The sequence below is a fragment of the Platichthys flesus genome, chromosome 18 (genome assembly GCF_949316205.1).
Source record: "Platichthys flesus chromosome 18, fPlaFle2.1, whole genome shotgun sequence".
NCBI classification, from domain to species: Eukaryota; Metazoa; Chordata; class Actinopteri; order Pleuronectiformes; family Pleuronectidae; genus Platichthys; species Platichthys flesus.
Genome location: NC_084962.1, coordinates 18,579,373 through 18,596,315, shown reverse-complemented (window position 1 = coordinate 18,596,315; position 16,943 = coordinate 18,579,373). Strand labels below are relative to the sequence as shown.

The 16,943-nt window shown below is 42.9% G+C and overlaps 2 protein-coding genes across 6 annotated transcripts in view; both read right to left on the bottom strand.

Moving 5' to 3' along the window:
• Window positions 1-962: 962 nt before the first annotated feature.
• On the bottom strand, window positions 963-7,051 carry LOC133973851 (microtubule-associated protein RP/EB family member 3-like). Of its 5 annotated transcripts, none has more exons than XM_062411918.1 (9): window positions 6,963-7,051; window positions 5,303-5,370; window positions 4,757-4,885; window positions 4,512-4,657; window positions 4,119-4,281; window positions 3,976-4,017; window positions 3,046-3,182; window positions 2,741-2,893; window positions 963-2,419 (listed from the first exon to the last, which is right to left on the bottom strand). In XM_062411918.1, exons 3-9 carry the CDS (start codon window positions 4,875-4,877, stop codon window positions 2,351-2,353), a joined length of 831 nt encoding a protein of 276 aa, XP_062267902.1. In that variant the 5' UTR covers window positions 4,878-4,885; window positions 5,303-5,370; window positions 6,963-7,051; the 3' UTR covers window positions 963-2,350. The 5 variants fall into 5 exon arrangements, with proteins under 5 accessions (XP_062267902.1, XP_062267906.1, XP_062267905.1 ...); XM_062411922.1 differs by having other exon boundaries at window positions 4,757-4,882; XM_062411921.1 differs by lacking the exon at window positions 6,963-7,051 and adding an exon at window positions 6,485-6,797 and having other exon boundaries at window positions 4,757-4,882.
• Window positions 7,052-8,124: 1,073 nt separating this feature from the next.
• Window positions 8,125-16,943, bottom strand: part of LOC133973811 (dihydropyrimidinase-related protein 5-like) — a 28,911-nt gene continuing 20,092 nt past the window's right edge. Inside the window, exons 4-14 of the mRNA XM_062411868.1 lie at window positions 13,763-13,921; window positions 12,775-12,954; window positions 12,584-12,652; window positions 12,317-12,361; window positions 12,154-12,229; window positions 11,910-12,066; window positions 11,669-11,810; window positions 11,389-11,531; window positions 11,101-11,308; window positions 10,438-10,612; window positions 8,125-10,352 (exon numbers count right to left, since the gene is read on the bottom strand). Of these exons, the coding sequence (XP_062267852.1) occupies window positions 10,267-10,352; window positions 10,438-10,612; window positions 11,101-11,308; window positions 11,389-11,531; window positions 11,669-11,810; window positions 11,910-12,066; window positions 12,154-12,229; window positions 12,317-12,361; window positions 12,584-12,652; window positions 12,775-12,954; window positions 13,763-13,921 (1,440 nt within the window). The 3' untranslated portion in view covers window positions 8,125-10,266. The remainder of the gene's footprint in view (window positions 10,353-10,437; window positions 10,613-11,100; window positions 11,309-11,388; window positions 11,532-11,668; window positions 11,811-11,909; window positions 12,067-12,153; window positions 12,230-12,316; window positions 12,362-12,583; window positions 12,653-12,774; window positions 12,955-13,762; window positions 13,922-16,943) is intronic.

The window sequence follows — 16,943 nt, the reverse complement described above, 5'->3', positions numbered from 1 at the left end:
TTTTAAAAAGGAGTTTATGAAAGTAGGTGTGAATTTTTTGCAGTGACAGGAAACATATCACGTGTCTGCAGCCATTTATAAATGGCGTCTGCCTGACTATTTGAATATTTTGGAAAGTAACTTTTAGTATCACAGCTAAGAATATATCCGTATGACAGCCTATATTTGTTTTATTTACTGTATTACACACTCTATTTCCACACAAATATATCAATATGGTGTTTTATAGTCAGTTTCGGTCACCTTTCATAACAAAATGCCAAACATTTCATGGTTTAAGTATTAATCATCTACAATTATATTTGTGTAGCCCATCTTCACAAATAAAGGGCTTAATAAGTTTTGACATCCTCTGTTTTTAAACCTCAACAAGAGCAGACAATAGAAAAACTACAAAAAAACAGCAGCTCATTTCCATCTTACTGTTAAAAGTCAATTTTAGATATGAACTATATCTGAGGAGTGACAACACAAAACAGTGGTAGGGGAAAGGTAACAATAGAAAGCTCATTCTAGTGCTAAACATTTAAAATCCTGCAGTAGAAACCTAATATCTCGTCCCTGTTGTCAGTTCAATCACTGACAACTGCCAGGTCAAATTAAAGTGAGTGACGGTGAGTGTTGGCTGCTCCGACTCTCAAATGAGTGGCTTAGTGTTTGGCTCAAACCTCCTGGATCTCTATCAATTTCTCTTCCTTTCACTGTGAGTGAAATTTTAACGACTGACCACAGCCGACATCCCACTGAGTCAATATGTAGCTGCGAGTCAACTGGGCTTTTGTTTCCTTATCAACACATCTGCACCTTTTGTATGACTGATTTCTTGGGTACTCAATGGAAATCCTTATTGTTACACTGTCAATGTGAATCTGATTTAAACAACTTCCACAGTCTGATACTGATTCACATGATACAATACAGCACCTGATGCAATAAAACAACAAAGCACACACAACAATAAGCTCTGTTACTCAGAAGTTTATTGCGTTCCAGCAGTAACGCCAAATGATGCAAGTTGATCACACGGCTGCCAATGACGACAAGCGGTGAGAGAGGGTTTGATGTTTTGTTATCTCTGACGGGTCCGACAGATGTCAATCACACTCAATCACAATAAACCACACCCACAGCTCCTCGGCAGCCACTGTGGCTTTTACCGCTATGCAAGAAAACTCAGTTAAATAGGGCAACAAAAATAGTAATGATAGCAGCTACAATGTTTAGCTCAAAGATCACAATCAAACATTCGTGTTTAGTAGTGTCAGTCTGTCATCTTACTATTTTTCTTTACACTTGTTCATTCATAGAATTCAAAGCCTGACATTTGTCTGATAAATAACTTTTACACCGACGCCTCTAACTTGACTTGAGGAATTCAGTGCAAATTTTATAAAACAACAAATCTCTTTAAAACAAATCTAAAAAATATAAAAATGCATGTTGCTGTGTGTTCCTGGCAGCAGCCAGTCACGGCTTGTTGGCATTTTAGATCATTTCAATCAGTTTTTCGTCGCTACATTTAGTGCAAGAACCTCAACTTCCCCAAATTGGAAAAAAGAAGATTAAAAAAAGATAAATAAATTAAAAGATAAATACATCATCATAAAACAAGCTGTCAAAACAATTGCATTATCAAACCCTCTCTGGTGGGACGACGTACGAGCATGCTCTGTGATGCTTTTTGCTTCGGAATGATGACTTTATGCATGTTCATGCAAGCAATTCAAAGTCAGTGATATGCTTTCAGGCTAAAATGTGTCATGGTATACATATATTTGATATATGCATGTGCAGGCCTCTCTCTAAGGGGCTTAATACCATTATTAATCTCACTGTGTGAAATTTCCAGCCAAAATATCTCAAACCGATCAAACTGCATGGTTTCATAAATAAACTCTGCAGAGAACCCTGATGCACGCGTGTGTGTGTGTGTGTGTGAGTGGTCACCAGTCAGAGTGCATGGGGACACAAAGGGAGTCTTTATTCAGATTGATAGCACTGTTTTTTCAGATCCCTGGATCCCTGTAATCTCATTGCTATTACTCCTAAACCTTTGACAGGCTAGCAAGGCTAAACTAGCCCTGAAGTGCTGCTGTCCCCTCTGGTGAGTCGAGGGAGCCGAGCCAAGCTGCTGCGCCCTCGTCCAGACAGGTCCAGATTAGTGTCCTTTGCTAGTAAGAGTTTGGGAAGTCAGGCAGTACAAAAAAAGTCGTCATGGATGTGTACAACGACAGATGAAATGGGAGACTTAGGGGGCGTTTGAAAAAGTGAAATAAAGGGGCAAAAGAGGAGGACAGATTAGGATGATGATCGGGGGGTGAACGAACTGATAGCGATGAAGAGGAAGAGTTCAGAACTCCTCCTGGTCTCCCTGTGCTCCTTCATCAATTTCGTCATCATCGGGAGGTGCAAATCCATCCTGTAAAAGAAAACGTGGGTCAATGAGTGACAGGGTGGCTGCTCTTGGTGTTTGTATAAGTGAATAATCTCATTTCTGTGAGTAACCTGCTGTCTGCGCATGGAAACATAATTTAAGTGCTTCTCAAAATACGGTTTGAGCAAAGTAACAGCAGAGTAACTCATTCATCTAAATACTAAACTGTGCGAAGACTATGAACTCTACGTACACTTTCAAATCCTTATCTGATCCAGGCCTCAGTTATCACATGTAAGTATGACACTATAACACTCGAGAACTATCTATGTTTATATGTTAAATTTATAATTTGACTGTATTTACCTCTGTAGCGTAGAGTATGTTGATGATCTTTCCGAGGGCTGGGCTGTTTTCGTCTTCGTGTTCCTGACAGATGAGCTCGATGTCTCTGAGCTTTCCAAAGTAAAAGTCCCTCTCCTTCTCCAGTCCGTCGACAGTCAGCTTCATATCCAGCACCTTGTGCAGAGAGGGAGAAGAGCCATCAAGACGCAGGTCAGATTCGTAGAATTCTGGACTCTTTTGTTATTCTTAACACCAAACTGCCGTTTTCAATAACGACATGTAGGTTGAGTCGCTGTGTAATTTTGGACCAATCAGAGCAGTGCTACCTGCTGGTGGAGCTCCAAGAGCTCAGCATCGCCGCCATTACGTGTCACAGGAGTGGTCTTGCGGGTGGCTGTTAGGTTGATCTGCCTTTGTGGGGGGGGAGCAATCTTGGGTACTGTGGGAGACGTTCTCATGGGCACTGGGAAGACAGAAACACACAAACATGTTAATACACAGCATCTAGACTGGACTGCATCACTAATGCCTTTGTGTAGCCTAAATCTTCACCCTGATAACTTGAATTGGATGTCTACACTGTGAGAGTGGGTTTTAGTAAATGTATTACAAAACAAGTTTAAATCACATTATTGTGTGTTTAGTTTGCTGTTTTAGTTTATCACAGTCACCCTTTCCTGACCATAATGCACATTTGCTTGTTCTCCCCTTTACAGAGCAAGACATGATAAATTACATTTAAAAGGTATTGTAATTGTTTGTTTATATATATAAATGCAGCACCTTCCAACATTGTTTGCCTGAATCGCATCAATTACAACAATCAGCATCAGTCTGTTTCAGGCAGGATAGCCGGTAACAGAAGCCACAGGTTGCTTTTAATTTACACTCAGTCTGTAAAACTTTTAAAAACTGTAAAAAAACTGTAAAAAAAAACATTGTATCACACGTCTATTTGAAACTTTGCAGGTGCACAGAACTCCAGAGATGCAATCAAAGCCCACAAAATGTCAGAACAGACCATTCCAAATAACACTTTTTAGATGAAACCAGCTGTGCCCGTCAGTGCTCTGGTCACACAGCAGTGGACGTTGTTTCATCTAAACTGGGTTAGAAAAACAATCTATGCTACTTCACAGTACGATCATTGGTAAAACACTCTGCAAGCATGAAGAGGATCACACACACACATATGCTCGATGGAGAGGATCTCACACACACACACACACACATATGCTCGATGGAGGGGATGTTACCTGGGCGAGAGGGTCTTTTAGGTTTGTGATGAATGGGTTCACCTGGGTTAGAGTTGGGGGTGTGGTTGCATGGAGAGGTGAGAGCAATGAAATGAAACCTTCACACACAGGCGGAGGGCGTCTCACCTTCTCGTGTACCGTACCTGGGTTATGTGGCGGCGGCGGCGTTCCCTCCTGGCCCTGCCGTGTCAGCATAGGGTCGTATTCTTTCCCGTCATAGTTGGCATCAAAAAACTTCTTAAACCACTGAAGAAACTCAAAGTTGTCCTGGAACTTGCCCTTTACCAACTTCTCGACCGGTATGATCTGAGGGACAGAGAGAAGGAGGAAAGGGACAATGTGTTGAGGACATATTTCAAATGATACAACCATACACAATTTTATGTTATTTTAATAGCAGAGACGACAACAGACAGCTCCTGGATATAGATCTGAAGGAGACAGAAAAACTACTCCCACAGGCACAGAGGGACAAGCTTATGATCAATGTGTCATCATCTGGAATTACACAATGCAATAATAAGTGTGTCCATTACCTTGTCCACATTCATTCTCTTGAACCCAGACTGTAAGACCTTGAAATTTTGGATGTATTCGTGTTCCAATTTAGCGTTGAATTTAACTTTCTTGACCAATATGCAGCCTGGAAACAACATGTCCATGAAATGACAGTATGCAGAACCTAGGGGGAGAAACAAACAACACACAGATACAATTACGTTTGGAGCTTAATATACATTTGTTATTTAATTACAGATTAAATATGAAAAAGATGATTCACCTGTACAGAGCTGCTCGATCTTGGTGTAGTTGAGCTGTAGAGAGTCGTTGACCCAGGCCAACATGTCATGACGACTCAGGTTCTCTATGGTCATAGAGGTGGAGTAGACATTCACCGCCATTCCTCCTGCTTCATACAGACACACAAGAAGCTGTTTTCAGACATGAACTCTGGAAAGTTTGAAAAAATATTTACATCCAGTAAAACGTCTCTCGTTACAGACACTTTCAAATTACTATTTTTGTGAATAAGAAACTGGTGGAATGTGCAAAGGAATAATTACTTTTAGATAAACGTTTTCAGATTGTAAATACTTTCCTGTAAGTCCTAAATTAAAATCCTATTAACTACTTAATGGACCAGTTTTAAGTGCTGTCTTCATCACGGTAACAGGAACAAAAAGTAGAGCAGATTGGTATCGGACTTTCAAACTCTTACACTGCTATATAAAAACGTATCCTGTCAATTAAAAGGTAATATGTGATATTTTCTGGATTTACTGATTTACTCTGCAAAAGATAAAATAAAATAAAATACTGAACTCACCTGCGCTGGGTGAGGTTTCGGTGTGAACTGTTTGAATCGGGTTGTGCTGGACCACCTTAAAAAAAGACCTGGCGACAGAAACCAATCACATGTGAGATATAAGGCCTGTGACCATTCATCCCAACTGTAGAAATAATCATAATAAAGTTATATATCTGACTATCTTCCTCTTTACCTGCTCCCGAGTGCCTCACCAGGGTAACGATACTAAAATACACAGCAGATTAACGAACTACCACTAGATAGTTGACTCACTATGGCACTAATCTTGACCTCTGTTAATCCTTTTAGCCAAATGTCCAACTTGCTGCACACACCACAGTTTACCCCGGCACCTCCTGTCGCCAGTAGGTGCACCAGAAAATACCAAAACGGCCATGATTCATCCCAAAAAAAACAAAAACAACATGGAGGTATTTCCCCTGAACAGACTCCAACACTAACCCCATAGAGAACGTTCTGCTGAGCCATCACTTCCCTGAGAGCAGAGCGTCACAGAGGCCTCACTGTGCACCGGGAGAACGCTGCTGATCTGTGTGTCACTGGTTAATCTACCAGTTATACCAGTATATCTGTTGGTTGTATTTCGACTAAATGCCTGTTGATACAATACATACCTACAAATGAAGCCAATTGCACATATAAGCATAAACAACTATGAGGTCACTGCAACCTGCTCAGATGTGTGAGAGACAAAGTAAAAAATACTTTCTTTTGCTAAAGGAGAATACACAAGTATATAAACTGGTGGATGCATCAGATTTGCAGTGGTGGATACAAAGTTTTTTGTAGGGGTCAGGTAAAATGAGTTTCTAGTTATAATAGAGCAAAAATAAGCTGCACAGGGGCATTAAAAATACAAGAGAAGAAAAAGAAATCTGCTAAAAATCTAAATAAAAGAGTGAAAGAGCAGAAGAAAGAGGATAGAAGGAGGTAAAATAAACAAAAAAAGTATAAATCTACAAGTAAAATGGGAAGAATAACACACATCAAATAGATGGAAGTGTGTAGAAGGATGGAATTAATACAGAATGAACTACAGTGATGGCGTGATCGGGTTAAATAGCAAAACTTCAAAGGCACGTGTGAATATAAAGTGTGACAGCTTGTGCAAAGTAGGTGAAAGGGAGATTTAAAAAAATAAAAACACACACCACAAATACACGAGTGCAGTACAAGTACCTCGATCGCGTACACACAGACTGCAGCCTGCTGTGTACTAGTTGTGTTGTAAACACGTGTAAACTTAGAACAACCGCTTCCTCCGCTCGGGATCACTGTTGACAGTTGTGGCCGCCTCACGGTACCTCGGACCCGGCTGCGGTGGTGGCTGTGCCCGCTGTTAGCTCGCGGCTAACCGCAGGTACTAACTGCGTCACTGAGGTGTGTTCGGGTGTTTGGTTAGAAACGAGTCCGGGGAATTTAACGGAACTTCGGCGGAACACTCGCAGATAAGCAACGGGGGGGAATACGGGACTTTCCCGTTAAGGCTACCGTTACCCCCCTCTGGAGGCCTGACCGGGAACACACGCACACGCACATCAGAGGGGGGGAAACTCCCACGTCGTTCAACTCTTCTACCGGACCCGCCAGGGAATCGAACCCAACCCGGACCCTGTGGTTCGGCGGGTGAAAGTGTGTGTTTGAAGTGTTCACTCACCGGAGTCTGTCCCTGTGTCGTCCTGTTGTCTCCACTCATCAGCTGCGCTCCGTCACTAGCAACGACGCCAACTATCGCGAGACTCAGCGAGACCGCGCTACGCTAAGCCGCCGGAAGTGCGAAGGTTGCAGGATTTTCGACTGTGCGCAGTGCAACTGGAGTTTTCTCCCGCCGCCATTTTGGAGACAAGAGTCCAGCAGCGTGACTCAGGCCCTTGCTCGGGGATTAACCAGGTCACTGGAGTCTGTGGCTGCTCCGCACTTTACCCTGTGGGTTCATATCCCAACACTAAACCTTACACCATAAATAAGATATAATACACTAAGGGGAATAAGGGATATATAAAGAAAAAGGTGGAGCTGAATCTTTACTTTATTTTGCCAACCTGTTATACGCAGAAAACTTTTATTTGGGGAACCCCTATAAATTCTTATGCTTTGGTTAGTCTGTCAAAGATAACAATTATATTTTATATTTGTTATCACATTGATTTAAATAACATAAAAATGTATTTATATATATATATTTATATCTATTTGAATGAGTGTGGTTAGTCTAATAAGTTTCTGTTAATTGATATTGTGACTCAGAAAAAGAGTCAGAGTTACATTTAGAACCAAAAACAGTCAACAAATAATGAATGTTATTAAGTATATTAATATAATATTAATTACTGTATAGTAGTCACATGATCTGCTTTTACTGCTAATTGTATTTCCATACCGAAGCCTGGTGAGAAATGTAGATCACGTTCTTTTCAATTCTATAAGATAAACTTCTTCGATTTATATGTGATGTGTAATAAAGGATATTTGCAAATAATTATGAGCAACAGTAGCAACAGAGTGTTTTTCAAATTCCTTGTGTTTGTCCCATATTCAAATTGTAGTGTGGTACTAATTATCAAAATTATTGTTATTCCAGATTACAGTCTATTCTTTATACTAACATAGAAATTTGGTTCCATAGTTGCACGTTTTGCACTTTTATTCTATTGTTTACTAATTTTTGTTTTGAAGGTTCTACATTTTTTACTTTATCACATCATCTTGTACTTTATCAATGATGTCAATTAAATTAAATAATTGTTTTCTTATTTGCTAAATTCAGCAAATTTTCATATACATTAGACCGATTGACAACAACAACAAGGAGCCATGAGGAGGTTTTGTTTTCACTTTATTCTTTGCTGTTATTCTTGTGGTAAGAAACAAGCAGCCACGTACAGATTCAACAGGTTCACTGTCCAACACAACAACAGTCTACAAACACACACTGACCAGTCACAGTGCCTTTAACACAACAAAACCATCCAACAATAAAATAACGTATAGCCGTCGCAGGTTATTGTAAAAAAAAACAGCACCAGTTGTTGTGAACCTGTGGCGTTCGACTCCTCCGCCTCCTCGCGGTGCTCTTCATGCATGGGTGTCGGCGTGGCACGGGTGATTCACATTGGCACATTTATTCTTTCAACTAAAAGATCAAAAACAAACACCCTAAATAGATAGTACACAGGCAAGGATATGTGATCATGTATAAATATAATACTGTGAGGCAGGAATGAGACTCGTGGTTTTCTTCAGCCTGTGCAGCTCCATCTTTCTGCTCTGAGGAGACACGCTGCTCTTACAACAATCACACGTTACAAAAACAGAGGAAGTTCACTGTCGGGCTCCATATGCAGGATCTCAGGATTATTCTTGTGCTTGGTAATTTGCACTTATATAGAACAACAAATGTTATCACGGGTATATTCTAAATTAAAGGCTTTACAGAGTGGACTATTTGAAGAATCATATTTTTTCTTTGTCCCCAGTTTTTCTAGAAAAGTCTGTATATTTTCTAGATTTTTCTTACTGTCAATAAATCCCAATGAAAAGACTAAAAAAACAAGGAATAAATTGGTCCCATTAACAAATCATCTGTACAGTCAAAGCCTCATATTGCTCATTACGTGCCATGGAGGTAAAATATAATAAAATACACATCACACAACATTTGTCTTTGCAACCATTTCCACACACATTGTAATTTATTTTGAGTCGATCTCTTAAACAGTCGGATCAGATCCAGTACCGACGACAACATGGGATTTGTTGACAGTAATACAAATATAAAAGATGGCTGACTATGCTTAAGATCATTTTTGGGACATTTCTTTGTGCAGATGAGCTGATTAATGCACAAACGTAGAATATGTTGGATTTCAAATAGTTCACTGCATAAAACCGTGTGAGCATATTTGATATCACTTAGTTCTACTCACATCTTGATAAACATGACCCTGGTGGTTTGCAGCAGTCACAATGTAAAGGTTAAACGAGCAGCCATGATTCCTCTGTTTATGTTCTCACTCTGATCTTTAATTCACACGCTCAACATCCTTCTTTAACAAACTGATCTGACGTCTCCTCAGGGTCTAGAGCACTCTGCGAGGTCGATATAGATACCAGGATACAAGCCGAGGTTTCCATAACGGCAGCTGTCGTGGGACCGGAGCTGAAGGAGTTCGATTCCCACAGGTTGTGTTGTTCCACCGAGGCTACAGAACCTGCTTTGTTACAGGTGAGGCTGGGATGTCTGTGGGGAATGTGTTGTTCAGTCAGAGGCAGTGAGGTATAAAGGGTGGATCAGCTCTTGCTGCGTGTGTAGCTGTAAGATCACACGGCCGAACAGAGCAGTTGGATGTCATCACCACACGGCACAGTTCGTCCATTGGAAACAAAAACACTGTTAGAGGAAACCCACGGTGCGGCAGGAAGCCGAGCACGGCGGGCGGTTTTAATCACAAACAGAATCCACACACACACACACACACATCGCCATGAGTCTAAAGCTATGGTGTCTACAGTGAACTGTACGCTTGTGTGTGTGTGACGGGGGTAGAATAGATATGTCACTGAATCCAGTTATTACTATTTTTTTAAATAATGCGTTGGACATCACTTCAGTTCAAACCATCAAAAACTGTACTGGTTTTGATCTTTCACAGTTGGTTTAGTTTTTTTTCCAGTGGGATTCGAGCAGGGTGATAATGAGCAGACTTCATTGATGTTAGCATGGTCAGCTGGAATTTGGCAGAACATTCAAATTCATAGGTAGCCCTTCACTCTCGTGTAATTAATCGATCAGTCACTCCAATTAAGACACTAATTAGATTTGTAAGAGTCACTTTGGCAAATCTTCAGTTAGTTTGTCAGTACTTAAATTCTGCGATTGAAAATCAGTGCAGTTTTCCTGGTTGCTCAGAAATATACAAAACATGGAGGAGGCTCGGACGGCTGGAGGTCGTCTCCGGCATTTACCAGATCCCACTGGAGCGCCCGCCGGGGGGGGCCAGGATCCGAGCGGAGGACCTCTTGGGGACGTGGTCGTCCACCTGGGAGCCTGAGAGAAACACACAAAGTTTAGTTTCAGTCAAAACAAACAAAAATACATGATGATTCAACAAGTGAGTTGTGTTGCCGCCTACCAGAGAGGCTGAAGGAGGACTCGTGAAGGTCTCGGACGCCCTGGTGCCCCCGGGGAACCAGCTTGGATGAGTCTCCATCGATTGGTCCCAAACCGAGCTCCTTCTTCATGGTGTTCGCCACCATGGCCACGTCGCCAGAGTATGGATCCCTGTCGACTCCTTTGTAACCCTGAGTCTAAATCAAAGAATCATCACATATAGATACAGTAGATCAACATAGTCAAAGGATCAGGGATGTTTTTGTCCGATTCTCACACAAATCATAGATTTTCTAAAGTGACGAAACTGATAAAAGAACATGCAGAGATCATATCGAGTATTTCTCCACCAGTTAGCTGTATAAAGTATCTAGTGCAGAACAGAGCAGAACCAAAGAGGCTGTGATGGAGCTTTGTGCAGACGACAGCAGCAGATGGACAGAGTCAGCGTTTGGAGGGCAGCATTAAAACCTTTATAGAACTGTTGAATCAGTGGAGCTGGACAGTTTGATGGGCTGGGTGTGTTTGCTGCAGTTTCACCGTCAGCTGACAGCGCAGCAGAAGCCTTGTTACCCCAGTTTGACTTTTTGGGAGCACTTGCATCACTTGAGCAAACGCAGTAACATAAAATATTTACCGTCCACCTCTTTTTGTGACTGATGTGAATGAATGAAGCGAAACAAACCTTTTCTCTCTGCACCATCTTTTTATAGAGGTAGTCGGGGAAAGTGCGCTGCGGGTAGAACTTCCCGGATCCCGCTGCGCACATGAACGCCCCGTTCTCACACACCAGGCGTCCGCGGCTGATGGTGACCAGAGGGACGCCGTGGCAGCGCAGCCCCTCGTACAGGTTGAAGTCTCCGCCCTGCACCTGCGTGCTCACGGAGATGGTCCTGCACCGACACATGAGCCATTAACACCAGAGAACCAGAAGAATGGAGGTGGACTTCAGGTTTGAACTTTAACTGCGTACTTTGTTGCATCTGGATCCCAGACCACCACGTCGGCGTCTGCCCCGGCGATGATGCGGCCCTTGCGCGGGTACAGGTTGTAGATCTTGGCGGCGTTGGAGCTCGTCACTGCCACAAAACGATTCTCATCCATCTTTCCTGTGACCTGCGGGTAGTGATGCATTCAAAAAATATCAGAAGAAAATACATCCAACCCAAATCCCCAGAAATGTCCCTGACACAATGAATCATAAAAGTTGTGTTTGCAGATGAATGTGTCGGTGTGTGTCGGTGTGTACTCACCACTCCTCTCTCCCAGATGACACTCATCCTGTCCTGGACCCCGGCCACTCCATGAGGGATCTTGGTGAAGTCCTCTTTTCCCAGAGCTCTCTGCTTGGTGCTGAATGGACGATGCTCCGACGCCACGACGCTCAGAGTGTCACTGGAAACAGGAGACGCGTGGTTAGGGTTAAGGGAATGAATTATTTACAACACCTTCAGTTGTAGAGCCGCTGTATTTGTGTAGCTGCCGTGCACGTACTTGCCCAACAGGCCCATGAGGTAGTTGGGTGTGTTGGGGTCGAGGCGGAGCGGAGGCACGATGACGTGGGCGGCGGCATGGGACCAGTCCTGGTGGTAATACTGCATCCCATTCAGCACCGCGTGAGCCACTGTGGTCTCTGCATGCACAACCTTACCTGGAGAGAGAGAGAGAGAAAAGAGAGGGATGTTTACCACCTCTCTTTATCACCGTCACCAGCTTCAGGGCCGAGCGGGCGACTCACCTTGGATCTTAGCAGCACTGATCATGTCCCCAGCCGCCATACTGGACACGTTCACCAGGTAGATGGGGCAGCGAGCCTGCAATCACATCGGATCCATTTATTTATCACCGGCATACAGACACATGAGAAGGAGGTGAAGATCTAATGTCCGGTGTATGTTTACCCTGTTGGCTATGGTGACGGCTCTGTGAGTCGCCTCAGACTCCAACTGTTGTTAGAAGACACACAACCACACAATGAGACATTTAACAAACACTCTTTGTACATGTGTTTTGTCAAAATAAGGCTTCTCTTTCAAATTTTGATTGATATGGACACAACAACCTCAAATTCATTCAATTTATTGTTTTTATCAATATTTTAAAAAATCAGGATGAGAGCCGGGTAAGGTCTAAATTGAGTAGAATTAATATATATGTTGTAAATGTACCTCTTCTGGTCGACTGATCTCGATTCCCTCTGGTCCACTGATGCCCAGATCCAGAGCCTCTTTGGCCCCCTGACAAGACACACACACACTTCAGCATGCTTTCAATTTAAAATACACACTACTTTCACTTTGTGTGGAGGATGGAGGTTGTAGTGTGTGTGTGTGTGCGTGTGTGTGTGTGTGTTGTGCACCTCTGCCACCAGCTCTCCGTTCTCGGCGTGGACGCGTGCCACGGCCCCGATGTCCTTACAGGTCTGGAGCGTCTGGTAGAGCTCGGAGTCCCGCAGCATCATCATGTCCTTGTAGGCCATGAACATCTGGAAGGAGTTCACCCCGTGCTCCCTCACCAGGGTCTCCATCTCGTTGCGCACCTGATCACAAGGGCAGAAGGTCGCAGGTTTGAATCCCAGCTGTAAGTTGGTCAGTTGGAACCCCTCACAGGCAGACAGGGATGTGCATTAGGCTGTGGGAATGCCTGTGTGTGTTTGTTATATGGGGCATGAACTGAGCTTGGACAGCAGCCAGGATGAGATCACAGAGACTTTGGTGATTATCACAGACTTGCAGAGGAATTTGCAGCAAAGGAAAAATATGTTAAATGAACTCAAAATGCAAAGAGGAGATATTTGAACTCTACCAGGTAATATGTTAAAACAATAATAACTTTGCTCGTGTATATTCCTTTAATTTTGTACAGAAGATAATTTATTTGGAATTATAAAAGTAAACAGACTCTTCTCTTATCAATAAATGAAATAAAAAAAATGAAATGTATTAATATCAGCCATGAAACAATATAGTATGTGCCCTTGCTTCTTTAACGATTGATTAAAAAAGAAGAAAATGATCATAAATCATTTGCCTGCAGACGCTGAGATGCAGCACATTCTCAGAGTCAGCAGATGATATCGCACCGACACAGAGCCAGAGGCTGTCGGCTCGTTGACTCATAGAATCTGTGTAATGTGCCCAGTGAGCATGTGTGTTAACCTACTTCGTGTGAGGTTTAATCTAGGTCACTGCACCTTTCACACATAAATGAAAGTGGTTTGGCTGCTTTGTAAAAGACGAAGGAGAGAAGGAGTAAAGGAGGTTAACTGTTTATAAAAGAGAAGTGTTTCCAGGCTGATCATTGGTTCAACCCCCCCCCCCCCCCCCCCCCCCCCTTGTGCATCTCACCTTCGGGCCCCACCAGGTCACGCCGACATGCAGAGCGTAGTCACAGCACGCCTTGGCGTCGGCCAGGGCCCTGCAGTGCTCGTAGGCGTCCAACAGGGAGCAGTGTTGCTCAGGCAGGACCAGACCCATCACCATGGTGGTGCCACCCATCAGGGCCGCCTGGGGTGAGTGAGGGGGAGGGAAGGGGTGAGTTGGGGAGGAAGGAAGGGAAGGGAAGAGTGAGGTAGAGATACAATGGGAGGCAGTGGGAGAAAAAAGAGAGATTGATGAGAAAGGACAACAATGATTCTACTGTAAAGAACAAAGACTGTTGTGAGCTATGAACTGATTCCTCAGCATCATCGTCCGGTCTCGTAGTTACTGTTTAAACAAACTGATGGACTGATCACACGTCTCTTCAGATGATATTAAGCACATAAACACGTTGACTGACTTTAATAATCCCTCTAAGGAAACTTCTCTTGGTTCTTGTAGCATTAAATACTTATTTAAGGCAAACTAAACTATGACGGAGAAATGAAAACAGATAACTGATCAGCCCTCCACCCTCCACCACCTCCTCCTGTCACACCAGAGACCAACAGGGAGATTGCACAGAGGACTGATGGGAAAACCGGCAACAATCATGTGTGAGACAGGAAATGACCAGAGAAGAGCTCTGGTGGCAGACGTTGGCGTGTTTGAGTGACAGCTGCAGTGTCCAACAACCTATTAGGTTTCATGTTACCACAGCAGAGGATTGTGGGATTCAAACTGGTTCTCTTGAAAACCTTGATTGAAATTTACTGCCAGTGCACGTCTTCAGAAAGAGGGATTGTTTCAGTGGGAAAAGGAGAGAGAGAGAAGGGAGTGTGTTCATCACTGTCTCTCTGTCATCATCGGCTCTGAGCGGGAGGAGTTCTCATCCGTGTGGAGGGAAACAAGGAAGATGTCTGCTGGTGGAAATCTCTTTCTTCCTGTTCTCTTTTAGTGGAAGGACAGTCATTGAGTAAACATCCAATTTTAGACTTTTCAATGACAGAACTGAGACGTCTGGCTGAGCGGAATGAAACCACCAAAAAACTCAGTGTAGAAACCAGAATAACCAGCAGGTCTGACAGGAGTTGAATAATAATCTCCACCATGAAGTTAGTAGATCATTCACTTTATTTTATTTTTACTCCATTCTAACCTCTCTTTATCAAAAATCCCTCAAATCACAAGAATGTGACTTTTGTTCAAACTCACAGAATCTATTTCTGATTCTAGTCAAGATGTCCAAATCACCCAAAAATATCAAATCACCACAAATTATCAGATAAATATCATATAAATATGATTTCACCAATTAATTTCACCTTTCAAACATCAAGGATTTTATTGTTCGTGTAAGGATGATGATTTTAAAGACACCTTTGATTCTAAGATCAAACTTTAGTCACTACTTTATACCAACATAATGGAATGTAATAAACTGTGCTGGAATAAACAAACAGAATTTAGAGACATTGCTGTTCATCCATGTCAATACTTGTGTAATAATTTTTGAATGTTCATATGTTCAAAACTCCCAAAAGACATTCTTTAATTTCATTTTAATCTTAAAGTTATTTTGTATTTTAAGTATTTATTATCTCATTTAGATGTTTTAACATGGATGCCCCGCTCTAATAAAGGCCCCCAACCCCTACTGTGAAGATAATCCCCTGACAAGAAAGCAAAACAGACGGAGGAGAGGCAGTGGAAATGTGTGTGTGTCTGGATGTGTGTTGGTGTGAACGTGACAATGTGAGGGAGTAAAAACACAACAAGCAAACACACAACTCACATATATATGACAGACATTCATTAAGGTCATTATATGTAGATAGTGGTTCATTTATGTATAAACAATTAAAGGAAATAATCATAACTTCATTATTACAACTATAGTTTGTGAGTATGCAGCTAAATGTTTGATTCATATAATCCAGGGGGGGGGAGAAAGGGGGAGACGGGGTGACAGGGGGAGAGAGTGACTGAGACATGACCCGGCTAGAGGATGAGAGAATCCCTGTGTGCTGGAGTCGGGCAGAGGCTATCAGTGTCAGACAGATTACCACAGCAGCTCTGGGATCAGCCTCTATCAGCAGCATTCATACTTCACTTGACAGAAGAGGTCTGCAGCGTCTGGCAGGAGGAAACACACACTGCTGCGATAACGACAACACAATGAAACGATGCGGGTCCACTTATCAAACTGTTATTACAAAGAAATGCAATTGAGGTTTGATATTTTTTACAGTTTGACCCTGAACTTTAATATGAAAATGAACAAATGCATGTAGCATTAGACCCGTTTATGCAAATTCAGCTCTTACTGCAGATCAGTGCGAGTCCTAGTTGGGGGTGGGGGGGGGGCATGGGGGGTGGGGGGTGGGGAGGTGGGGGGGAGCATGGGGTGAGACCGGAGGGGATCAAGCAGGGCGAGAAAGAGAGGAGGAAGGAAGGAAGGAGGGAGGGAGGGAGGGAGGGAGAGCAGGAGATGAAGCAGACTGTTACAAAATGATGGGGGGGGAATAGTTTTGGGGTTCATCCCAATTGCACATGAGCTGTTGCCGTGGTTACTCAGTTACCATTGGGACAGAGAGTGGGGGGGTTAGTTGCCAAGGCAGCGAGGTTAGTGGGTATAGTGGTTGGTAAATGGGGGGGGGGGGGGGGGGTTGCCGGGGTAAAGCTGGCACACGGAGAATTCAATCTGCCCCAAATTCCTCTCACTGCACTTCATCTGACATTCCATTAGACTGGTTTCACTGGGAGTCCCGGCACTTCACTCTATTCACCAGCTAAATCCTCAACACACACCCACACACACAGACTGGTGGTGCTGGTTTGAAAATATGAAAGATACACGGGGGGTGATTTAGATCTATAGATAATCAGATGATCTTCTTAGACTGGATCCGTTTTAAGATGGCGTTTCAAAAACTAAATCTATGTCCAATCCACAGGAGCATTTGAGCTCCATATCAATATTAATCTCCATATCAATACTACCACACTATTCAACTCTGTTAATACAGCCCTGAAGTTTAATTAAGGTAAGGTGTTAGGGTAATAGCTTCATAGTCGCTTCCTCCTTGTGATCAACAGCTGCCACGACTTCATACATCCAGGGCAAAGCCTGTAACCTCGAGAACTAGACAACTTGCAAGACAACAAA

Excerpts from the sequence above, each read along its gene's own strand:
- LOC133973851 (XM_062411918.1), bottom strand. The coding sequence starts at position 4,877 with ATGGCGGTGAATGTCTACTCCACCTCTATGACCATAGAGAACCTGAGT. Across the intron at positions 4,282-4,511 it reads AGAGAATGAATGTGGACAAG|ATCATACCGGTCGAGAAGTT; the intron begins GTAATGGACACA and ends TCTGTCCCTCAG. Across the intron at positions 2,420-2,740 it reads ACATACTCTACGCTACAGAG|GATGGATTTGCACCTCCCGA; the intron begins GTAAATACAGTC and ends TTTCTTTTACAG.